Raw genomic sequence first — 12,466 nt, 5'->3', positions numbered from 1 at the left:
CTCTGCCTTTCTGATATTTTTCTTGGCCTGCCACTTCTGGGCTTAACAAGAACTGTACCTGTGTTCTTCCATTTCCTTACTATGTTCCTCACAGTGGAAACTGAAAGTTTAAATCTCTGAGACAACTTTTTGTATCCTTCCCGTAAACAACTATATTGAATAATATTTGTTTTCAGATCATTTGAGAGTTGTTTTGAGGAGCCCATGATGCCACTCTTCCTAGGAGATTCACATAGGAGAACAACTTGCAAGTGGCCACCTTAAATACCTTTTCTCATGATTGGATACACCTGCCTATGAAGTTCAAAGCTCAATGAGGTTACAAAACCAATTTAGTGCTTTAATAAGTCAGTAAAAAGTAGTTAGGAGTGTTCAAATCAAGAAATTGATAAGGGTGCCCATACTTCTGCACCGGATCAAATTTTGTTTAAATGCGGATTGCACATTTTCTGTTAGTACAATAAACCTCATTTCAATCCAGAAATATTACTCAGTCCATCAGTTATTAGATATATGAAACTGAAATAGCTGTTGCAAAAACCCAAATTGTTATAAAGAAAAAAGGTTAACATTAATAGGGGTGCCCAAACGTTTTCATATGACTGTATATATATAAATTTTATATATATATATATATATATATATATATATATATACACGGATAAATATATAGATTTTTTTATTTATTTTTTCAATCATTATAGAGGGGCAGATTATTTCTCAACTTGAAACTATAAGAAGCAGACAGAATATTAACAAAAGCTACACAGTGGCCTATATTAAGTGATAGATTTGGAGCATCTTGCTGGACATGTGAAGCACTTTAATTTTTCAATGTGTCCTCTTTCTTGGCCGATTTGGTTAAGACAAAACTTTGATGCAGTTTGGCGTATTTGTAGCTAACTTGCTGTTTTCCAAACCTTGCCTCTAGACATTAATTAAAACTGTCCATTGAAGGTCAAAAAAATATCCAAAACATTAATAAATCTGGTACAGGACATGAATTGCAAATTGTCTTTAAGATTAAATTGACCTGATGCTCTACCCCACCACGCTGTCAAAATGGGACAGTAGTGGGTGCCTGTGGTGATGTCTATGCTCCAACCCCAATCTATCTTGTGATATACACTACAGTTCAAAGGTTTAGGGTCACTTAGATATTTCCTTATTTTTGAAAGAAAAGCCCCCCTTTTTTTTCTCAATAAAGCTAAGATTAAATGAAACAGAAATCCCCTCTATACATTGTTAATGTGGTAAATGACTATTCTAGCTTCAAATGTCTGTTTTTTAATGGAATATCTACATAGTTGTATAGAGGCCCATTTCCAACAACCACCACTCCAGTGTTCTAATTGTACATTGTGTTTGCTAACTGTGTTAGAAGGCTAATGGATGTTTAGAAATCCTTTGAAAACCCTTGTGCAAGTTTGTTAGCACAGCTGAAAACGGTTTTGCTGATTAGAGAAGCTATAAAACTGACCTTCCTTTGAGCTAGTTGAGAATCTGGAGCATTACATTTGTTGGTTCCATTAAACTCTCAAAATGGCCAGAAAAAGAGAACTTTCATGTGAAACTTGACAGTCCATTCTTGTTCTTAGATATGAAGGATATTCCATGCGAGAAATTGCCAAGAAACAGAAGATTTCCTACAATGGTATGTAATACTCCCTTCAGAGGAGCGCACAAACAGGCTCTAACCAGAGTAGAAAGAGAAGTGGGAGGCCCCGCTGCACAACTGAGCAACAAGACAAGTACATTAGAGTCTCTAGTTTGAGAAATTGACGCCTCACAGGTCCTCAACTGGCAGCTTCATTAAATAGTACCCCCAAAACGCCAGTGTTAACGTCTACAGTGAAGAGGCGACTCCGGGATGCTGGCCTTCAGGGCAGAGTGGCAAAGAAAAAGCCATATCTGAGACTGGCTAATAAAAAGGAAAAGATTAATATGGGGAAAAGAACACAGACATTGGTCAGAGGAGATTGGAAAAAACTGTTATGGAGAGATGAATCGAAGTTTGAGGTGTTTGGATCACACAGAAGAACATTTGTGAGACGCAGAAAAACTGAAACGATGCTGGAAGAGTGCCTGACGCCATCTGTCAAGGCATGTGATGGTTTGGGGTTGCTTTGGTGCTGGTAAAGTGGGACATTTGTACAAGGTAAAAGGGATTTTGAATAAGGAAGGCATTTTGCAACGCCATGCCATACCCTGTGGACAGCGCTTGATTGGAGCCAATTTCAACCTACAACAGGACAATGACCCAAAGCACACCTCCAAATTATGCATGAACTATTTAGGGAAGAAGCAGGCAGCTGGTATTCTATCTGTAATGGTGTGGCCAGCCCAGTCACCAGATCTCAACCCTATAGAGCTGTTGTGGGAGCAGCTTGACCATATGGTGCAAAAAGTGTCCATCAAGCCAATCAAACTTGTGGGGGGGGGGAAGCATGGGGTGAAATATCTCCAGATTACCTCCGCAAATTAACAGCTAGAATGCCAAAGGTCTGCAAAGCTGGAATTGCTGCAAAGGAAGCATTATTTAACTAAAACAAAGTTTGAAGGACAAAATTATTATTTCAAGTAAAATCACTTTTGCTTGGCAAAAGGAGAATAGTGAGAACTGGGCACTAATGACTGACCGCTCCACCATGCACACGTGGCTATTCCGTTGTAATCCAACGTTTTTACGGGACCGCTTACTCCGGCAAAAAGGCAATTACCCACAAGAGGTGCTCCTGCTAAGTACAGTACAGTCCACTAGAAAAATTGAAAGAGCAGGGCCCTTGCTCAGTGATAGCCTTAAAAATACCTTTATTAGAGCAAACAGGCTACATCAAACTCGTGAGGGGAGGAAAAAACAGACGTCCGGCACAGCAGATGACGGCCGTACTAGTCCTTTCTTGCGCTTTTTACAATTTTTTGAGTTTATAGGCTATTTATTTTCATCTATTAAAGGTATATTGCTAACTTCTATATACCAGTACATTATTTTCTGGTCCTTGTGTTCCATAATAACAATAGCAATTACAACCATTCATATAGGGAGGCCCCTTAGAGTAATGTCCTCTTCAGCTCTATCACTTATGACATTGGGTGTAATTATTTGATCCTTTACAAGACTTTCCTCTCCAGAATATTTGCACTCTGATCAGTCAAGGGGATGAAGAATGGCCCAAAGGCTCTCATTAAGGAGCTATATGTGCCAAAAAAACCTAGGCAAACCCAGCGCCAACACTCACTCAACCAACAACCATCTTTCCTAACTCCCCAAAATATATGTATGCATGGGTCGAATCAGGGTTTGTACATTTTTATTGGCAAAAATGATCTCTCTCCTGCCATCATTAGTCAGTGGAAAGTCAGAAAACCCCAATACACAATAGATCTTTGCCCGACTTTAATCTAATGGGAATGGTCGTATGACTCCATAAGGGTGCTTTACACGCTGCGACATCGCTAACGATATATCGTTGGGGTCACGTTGTTAGTGACGCACATACGGCGCCATTAGCAAAATAGCAGCGTGTGACACCAATGAGCGACGATCAACGAGCGCAAAAACGTGAAAAATCGTTGCTCGTTGACACGTCATTCAATTCCTTAATATCGTTGCTGCTGCAGGTACGATGTTGTTCATCATTCCTGCGGCAGCACACATCGTTATGTGTGACACCGAAGGAGCGACAAACATCTCCTTACCTGCATCCACCGGCAATGAGGAAGGAAGGAGGTGGGCGGCATGTACCGGCCTCTCATCTCCGCCCCTCCTCTGCTATTGGACAGCTGCCATGTGACGTCACTGTGAAATGAGGCGGATCGCCAGCCAGAGCGACGTTGCAGGGAAGGTAAGTTCGTGTGACGGGTGTTAGCGATGTAGTGCGCCATGGGCAGCGATTTGCCCGTGACACACAACCGACGGGGCTGGTACGCTCGCTAGCAATATCGGTACCGATATCGCAGCGTGTAAAGTGCCCTTAAGAGTCCAATTTCCTGCCTCAGAAACTAAAGGTACAAGAAGTCTGGTGAAAACAAAAAAATATCTTACAAAATATAAAGTATAGACATTTACAGAACATTAAAACTTTTATTTGTAACAGAAGATACACCTAATCGAAAAATCCTATCGGTGTTAACAAAAACTAAAAAAAAATCCTTTAAATTAAGATAACGTTGGAGACCATTGTAAGATTTCCTTCTCTAAGGTTTGTGAGATGTGCCCTGTTTGATTCAATAACACAGCTTTCAGCTAAATATATTTTATAATGAGATTTAAAATAAAATACAAAATTAAATATATTAAAATATGATCAACACAACCCATTGGTCTCTATGCTGTCTCTTCACCATGCACTAATGGTTTGGCTTCGCACATGTCATGAATGGGGTGGGGACTAATGTGAATCCAACGGCAGGCTTGAGACTGAGATCTTCTCTGGAAACTCCAGGAGGTGGATGGAAAGTAAATGCTTGAAGAAGTCCAGTGAAAAACAGGAAAAGTTCCATCTTGGCCAAGCTTTCTCCAGCGCAAGCTCTTCTTCCTGTAGAAATGGCATTAATGAAATAACCATGTCATGGTGAAAATAGATTTTGGCCCTAAGACTTGTAGTACTGAAATAAATTGGATATAATCTATACTTTCTGTCTCTGAATGACTGAGTCTCCAGGAAAAAAAAAGGAAGACCTCCGAAAGGTAACAAAAATTTCCTAGAACCTCAAGAAAAGCAATGTAGACTGTAGGTTTCCTGTGCGTGTCGCCAGCATGTTTTGTATCCACTAATCACCAGTTTACATAGAATATTACAACAATACACCACAAGTTTTTGAAAAAAAGATGAAAAGTTCAATCTTGCTCCTTTTCTTTGCCCCAGATATAGCGAAGCTATTTAGAAATTAATTTTGACCTTCATGAGCTTAAAGAGGATCAACCACCAGGATTTTCCTATATAAAATAAAGCCAGTGATATACTGGTGCTATCATGCTGATTCTATATGTCGCGCTCCGGGGCAGCTGAGCTGCTCGGATCCGGACGGTCTGTGGCTCGAGGGGTTCCGGATCCAGGGGCACCGTCGACCAGTTTTAAAGAAAGGAAAATAAAAATAAAATAATAAAAAGTCCGACTACACCACTCGCGGTTTGCAGCCTGGGATGGTAGGGTCGCCGCTGCGGATTCCCACTGGGGATGATGGATGAGGGCAGCGCGGATGGTGGAGCCGTCCGCGAGCAGGGCTTTTCCCCCAGGGGTAGGTGAAGGTTTAACGTGGAGGCGCGCAGCAATAAGTCAGTCCAGACAGGAAGTGCAGTTTGATTGTCTTTACTTACTGGATTCGCGCCCTGGGGACGTACTGGATCCCAGGTGCGCCCGTGTCCTTATAGCTGTACCAGCCAACCTGGTGCCACTCTACCACCGATGCACTCTGGTGTATTTTGTCAGTCCTCCCTGGTGTGGAGCTCCTGGAGGTCTTTCTGGTGTTTGGGTCCTGCCACAGGCAGCTTGGACTATTTAAGGGAATTTCTCCCACTCCCCTCTTTGCTGCTGATGCCTCAGACGTTAGTGGTGGCAGATGAGTCCTGGAAATCAACCCACCTGGCAGAGTTAACAGATGGCTTGAAGTCCTGGTCTGTTCTGGGATCTGCACCCCGTGCGTGCAAAGTACTGTGAGCCCTGGATGTCCACCCCACAGGATCCCTCTGTCTTTGGAGCTTGCTCTCTCTTGCTCTCCAGCTATTTTTCTCCTCTGAGTGGCTGTTCTTTCTACTTAGATCTTTGCAGAGTCTTTGCTACTTTCAATGTGTTTCAAGAGTCTGTGGTCTGTCTTGACACCTTTTCTTTTACTATCGCTCACTTCTCACTCCTCTCCTCTGTACTGCTTTCTCCGACTAACTAACTCCTCCCGCTGTCTACCCACAATTCCCAGGTCACACTCTTCTCCCCCAGGTCTGGTCCCTCCCTTCCCAGTTGGCTGCCTGTTAGCTCACAGTGCCCAGCCCTGTCACCTGGATCTAAGGGGGGTCTCCCACCCTGGTTGTGAGTGTAAATGTCCTGGTGTGCTATTGTGTGTCATGACTGGAACAGTCACGTAGGACCCGAGCTGTTACCCTGTTGTTACCTTATTTTTGTGACACCTGGTTACCGCAGGGGCGTCACATATACATATCTTTAGGAGATTGGATGTAGTTTCTGAAATACAGGCATTTAAAGTTTGTGAAATGCACTGTTATTTGATTAATAGCAGCTTCAGAATCTCTATTAGGTGGGTCGGGTTTTGCTAGTTATTCCTGCCCCTGTCTGCTGCCTGTCCTTCCTCTCCCTGTCTCTGTTATTACAGAGGAAGGAAGGACAGGGGTGAGGAAGGACAGGCAGCAGACAGGGGCAGGAATAACTAGCAAAACCCGACCCACCTATTAGATATTCTGCAGCACCTATCAATCAAATAACAGTGCATTGCACAAACTTTACTTGCCTGTATTTCAGAAGCTATACATCTGATCTCACAACTAAAGGTATGTATAGAATCAGCATGATAGCGCCAGTATAGCACTGGCTTTAGTTTATATAGGAAATCCTGGTGGTTGGTCCTTTTTAAGTACCTGAGAGTATGACCAAGCAGCATATGAGAACTTCTTGGGAGAGCTCGATCAAACAATGCTACTGTGGTCAGGGTATTTAGACAAAGGGCCAGAGAAGCAAACTATTAGGTGAAGGAAAACATAGTGAAGACTTTGGGAAATTTACTCTTGGCTATATTGCTAATTAGAAATTGCTCATGCAAAGGCTGGGAATTTCAATAAGACCATAGAAAATTTTGAGCTTTTTGGAGGAGAAAATATAAGATCTAGAAAGCATATATGTATATACGGTATATCACAAAAGTGAATGCACCCCTCACATTTTTGTAAATATTTGATTATATCTTTTCCTGGGACTTCACTGAAGATATGACACCTTGAGACAATGTACAATAGTTAGTGTACAGCTTGTATAACAGTGTAAATTTCCTCTGTAAACAGGACTGTAAACAGTCCTCTAAATAACTCAACACACAGCCATTAATGTCTAAACCGAAGGCAACAAAACTGAGTACACCCCTAACTGAAATTCGCCATATGATGTTTAAGGTATCAACATTTTGTGTGGCCACCATTATCTTCAAGCACTGCCTTACCTCTCTTGGTCATAGAGTTCACTAGAGTTTCACAGGAACCGCTGGATCCTCTTCCATCCTCCATGATGGCATCACGGAGCTGGTAGATGTTAGAGACCTTGCGCTCCTCCACATTCTGTTTGAGGAGGCCCCACAGATGCTAAGTAGGGTTTATGTCTGAAGACCCTTAGCCAGTCCAGCCACCTTTACCCTCAATTTCTTTAGCAAGACAGTGGTTGTTTTGGATGTGTTCGGGGTCGTAATGTTGGAATACGAAGGGAGAAGATCATGCTCTGCTTCAGTATGTCACAGTACATGTTGGTATTCATGATTCCCTCAATGAACTGTATCTCGCTAAAGTCGGCAGCACTCATGCAATTCCAAACCATGACAATTCCACTTCCTCTTGTGTATCATCTTTACAAGAGGCTTCCTTCTGAGATGACAGTCATGCAGACCAATTTGATGCAGTGTGTGGCGTATAGACTGAGCACTAACAAGCTGACCCTCCCACCCCTTTAACATCTGCAGCAATACAGGCAGCAATCATACGTCTATTTTGAAACGACAACCTCTGGATATAAGGCTTAGCTTGTGCATTCAACTTCTGTGGTCGACCATGGCAAGGCCTGTAATAAGTGGAACCTGTTTTGTTAAGCTGCTGTATGTTCTTGGCCACCGTTCTGCACCTCAGTGTCAGGGTGTTGGCAATCTTCTTATAGCCTCAGCCATCTTTATGCAGAGCAACAATTCTTTTTTTTCAGATCCTCAGCAAATTCTTTGCCATGAGAAGCCATGTTAAACTTCCAATGACCAGTATGAGAATGTGTGTAAGCGATAACACCAAATGTAACACACCTTCTCCCCATTCACACCTGTGACTTTGTAACACTAATTAGTCACATAACACTGAGGAGGAAAAATGGCTAATTGGACAAAATTTGCCCATTGCCAATGTATGTAAAGTGCTGTGGAATCAATAACGCTATATAAGTGAATAAATATATTATTATTATTTTACCTCAGGGGTGTACTCACTTTTTTGCCAATGGTTTAGATATTAATGGATGTGTGTTGAGTTATTTAGAGGGCACAGTAAATTTACACTGTTATACAAGCTGTACACTGACTACTGTACATTGTATCAAGGGATCATATGTTCAGTGTTGTCCCATGGAAAGATATAATAAAATAGTTACAAAAATGTGAAGGGTGTACTCACTTTTGTTATATACTAGAAAGATATATAGATAGATAGATAGATAGATAGAAGTAAAATATAGTCATTCTGATAGGGAGTGTTATTTCAGTTGGATGACATGTAAAATGATTTGACTTTGTATCTTAATAGTTCTCATTACTTACCTACTGAGAATGGCATAAATGCATCATGTCGAACAAATTTCCCATTTTCATCTAAGAAATGATTGGGATTAAATTCAAAGGGAGTTTTCCATTGAGTCTTGTCGTAGAGAACTGATGTCAGGAATGGAATAACCTCTATGCCCTGTGAAAAAAAAAAATCACCAGATATCTATATCATTCATCTTCAAAAATGTAAAATTATTGGCATGGTGGTGGACCCCATAGCAGTCCCTTTTCCTAGCAGGTAAACACATACAGTACTTGTTTAAAAGCAAAAAAAAAATATTGAGCGTAAGGATATTTTTTTTTATACACTTACTTTTGGGATGAGGTAACCCCGGAAATACACATCAGTTGGAGTTGAATGTGACAGGTTCAGTGGGACAATGTTGCCAAACCTTTGTATTTCGTGTATTACTGCATCAGTATAAGGCATTTTCTTTCGATCTTCAACTTTCGGAAGTTGTCCTGGTTTAATATGTGTTTTAATTTCATCTTGTACTCTCTCTGTAAAGCAAAAGAAAACATATTTTGTTATGTTTTTGTAGTAGCACAGCAATGCAATTTAATTTATAGATTACAGGATTTTTTTTCTGACTTGTACTTCTTACACCAAAAGCACCTTAATCAAGGATAGGCTGTCAATTTGAGTAGCTTCTCCATATGTCTACCTTCTTGTTATTCCTCATCTCTTTTGATCTTTCTTTCTGACAGCTCCATATCTCACCATGAACTACATCTTTCAACGTGAGACTACCTTCATTTCATAGATGACCATCTTGGCTATCTCATACATAAATTTGACTTGCAACTATTTAGCATATGATTAGAAATGCAGTTTCTTTTCTGGTCACTACATTGTTACTGTTTTGCTCTTTGAAAAAGCATCCCAGCAAAGTCTATGAGAATCGTGACTTGCTGTGCACATGCTGCTTTTTTTTCCTTGCCGTTTTTGTTGCTTAAAAAAGAAGCAGCATGTAAATTGTTTCTGTTTTATTTTTGCGTTTTTCCCCATCTCAATAGATAAGAAGAAGCATGAAAAGTAGCATGAAAAGAAGCACAAAAAGGCGCATTTTTCTGCAGCTTCTTTCTTGCCAAAACATGCTTTTTGTGCAAAAATCTGTTACGTGTTCACATAGCCTAACAAAGTTCTAAAGCTTGATTCGACTAAAACTTGGATTATTATGGGCTGTGGAAAAAACTATTTTCGGTGAAAGGAAAATGTCGCATCATGATTTCAGGAATGTTTCTATACAGAATTTCCTAGAATATTAGGAAATATAAAATATTCAATAAATGCAAAAAGTTATATGCAAGAAATAACCTCAACCTCAGATAATTTTGTAGATACACTTAAAGAAAAACCTGTTTGAGAGAACCAAACAAATGTTTTGGAAAAATTAACTTCTACAGGGTTAGAGCTCATTAAAAAATGGCCATTATACATGGAATTTGATGGAACAGTAAATATTTAACAAAAAAATTGGTCTAGGTAAAGTGGTAGACTTCAGGAAGAGGTGGTCTGGTGGTCTTTAGAGACTGTGATTATGTCTTATGTAACTTTATCCCCTTATAGTCCTTTATATAGTATTATGCACCTCTTATATTCATACATATAGTATTATGCACCCCTTATATTCCTCCATACAGTATTATGCACCCCTTGTATTTGTTGGTATATGCAACAGATGAGGACTTCTCTGTATGTGTGAAGGAGGACTTTATGCTGATCTAACAGTAGATGGCGATGTTGTGTAAAGTTTCCTTACACACTGTATTGTAAAACGTATCTTGTTCTTCTTGATTTCGGTTTCTCTTCCTGATGCAATGGTGTATGACTGCACATATTTTACCTCATATTCTCAGAAGTAAAGAGCTTCTTATCCCATGTAATCTGCTCTATGAACTTTCTTCTGCAACTGGGAATCTAGAAGATGGGCCCAGGCACCCAGGATACCAGGCACCAAAGATCCCAGAACACCAGAAAGCTCAGCAAGACCTTGGTGAATGCAGAAGAATTCTTCAGTACAATTCTTTCCAAACAAGTAAGACAAGTTAAAGATAATGTGTAGCACAGAGCTAAAACTCACAATAGCTAAGCTGAAAAATGAGAACTATCAGTTATGGAAGTTCAAAGTAGAGATGTTATTGTCTAAAGATGATTTATGGTAAGTAATCACTACAGATAGACCCAATGATAATAATCAGACATGGGATAAGAAAAATAGACAAGCAAGAACTACTATCAGCCTATTAGTGGAAGATTCTCAATTAATCCACATAAGGAATGAGGATACAGCACAGGGAATGTGGGAGGCATTCAGAAAGCTACAAGAAAGACTCAACTTAAATTTCTGCTAAGAAAGCTTTACAGTATGAAACTGAGAGCAGACAATGACATGCAAAAGCATATATTCTCTATGATGGAAGTGATATCACAGTTGAGATCAATTAGTGAAGATATTAAGGATAGCCATATAAGAACAATATTATTGTACAGTTTACCGGATTCATACACTGCTTTAATAAATGCAAGACCTGAAACAGACATCACATTAGAGTTTGTGAATACCAGACTCATAGATGAATATCAAAGAAGGAAAGAGCAAACAAATGATTCTACTGAAAACGATGGTGGAAATGCTCTTAAAGCTACAGAATCAAAGAGACCCTATAATAAAGAGACAAGAGAATGTTTCAGATGTAAGAAAAAGGGACATTTAAAGAAAGACTGTACTATATGGAAAGCAGAACAACAGAAATTACACCATAAAGAGAATACACAGAAGGTGAAAAACACAATTTCTGATTCATGCGTAAATAATTGGAATGGCACATTTAAAGTAACTGATAAGAAATCATCATCAGGTTGGTTTATTGACTCCGGAGCAACAAGTCATATGACAAGTAATGAGAGTTTCTTTACTGAACTCGATTTAAATAAGAAGGAATTTATCTTGCAGATGGGAGCAAAATAACTGTGGATGGTATTGGACAAGGAATGCTAAACTGTTCTAATAAGTTTGGAAATGATTCAAAAATACTTGTACAGGATGTGTTATATGTTTCAGGATTAGAAGGAGGATTGTTATCTGTAAAACGTCTAACAGCTAAAGGACTAAGGGTTGCTTCACACATAGCGAGATCGCTACCGAAATCGCTGCTACGTCACGGTTTTGGTGACGCAACAGTGACCTCATTAGCGATCTCGCTGTGTGTGACACTGAGCAGCGATCTGGCCCCTGCTGTGAGATCACTGCTCGTTACACACAGCCCTGGTTCGTTTTTTTTGGTCGTCGCTCTCCTGCTGTGACGCACAGATCGCTGTGTGTGACAGCGAGAGAGCAACGAAATGAAGCGAGCAGAGAGCAGGAGCCGGCATCTGGCAGCTGCGGTAAGCTGTAACCAGGGTAAACATCGGGTAACCAAGATGGTTACCCGATATTTACTTTCGTTACCAGCCTCCGCCGCTCTCACGCAGCCAGTGTCGGCTCCTGCTCTCTGCACATGTAGCTGCAGTACACATCGGGTTAATTAACCCGATGTGTACTGTAGCTAGGAGAGCAGGAACCCAGCGCTAAGCAGTGTGCGCGGCTCCCTGCTCTCTGCACATGTAGCTGCAGTACACATCGGGTTAATTAACCCGATGTGTACTGTAGCTAGGAGAGCAGGAAGCCAGCGCTAAGCAGTGTGCGCTGCTCCCTGCACATGTAGCTGCAGTACACATCGGGTTAATTAACCCAATGTGTACTGTAGCTAGGAGAGCAGGGAGCCAACGCTAAGCAGTGTGCGCGGCTCCCTGCTCTCTGCACATGTAGCGACGTTATGATCGCTGCTGCGTCGCTGTGTTTGACAGCTAAGCAGCGATCATAACAGCGACTTACTAGGTCGCTGTTACGTCACAGAAAATGGTGACATAACAGCGACGTCGTTGTCGCTATCGCTATGTGTGAACCCA

General features: G+C 40.8%; 1 protein-coding gene across 1 annotated transcript in view; it reads right to left on the bottom strand.

Annotated features, from left to right (window-relative positions):
- Window positions 1-4,060: 4,060 nt before the first annotated feature.
- Window positions 4,061-12,466, bottom strand: part of LOC142246156 (cytochrome P450 2K4-like) — a 47,921-nt gene continuing 39,515 nt past the window's right edge. The window contains exons 7-9 of the mRNA XM_075319183.1: window positions 8,828-9,015; window positions 8,509-8,650; window positions 4,061-4,538 (exon numbers count right to left, since the gene is read on the bottom strand). Coding sequence (XP_075175298.1) covers window positions 4,351-4,538; window positions 8,509-8,650; window positions 8,828-9,015 — 518 coding nt within the window. The 3' untranslated portion in view covers window positions 4,061-4,350. The remainder of the gene's footprint in view (window positions 4,539-8,508; window positions 8,651-8,827; window positions 9,016-12,466) is intronic.

The sequence above is a fragment of the Anomaloglossus baeobatrachus genome, chromosome 7 (assembly GCF_048569485.1).
Source record: "Anomaloglossus baeobatrachus isolate aAnoBae1 chromosome 7, aAnoBae1.hap1, whole genome shotgun sequence".
Taxonomy (NCBI): domain Eukaryota; kingdom Metazoa; phylum Chordata; class Amphibia; order Anura; family Aromobatidae; genus Anomaloglossus; species Anomaloglossus baeobatrachus.
The sequence above is the reverse complement of the archived record's forward strand: the minus strand, read 5'-3'. Positions and strand labels throughout refer to the sequence as shown.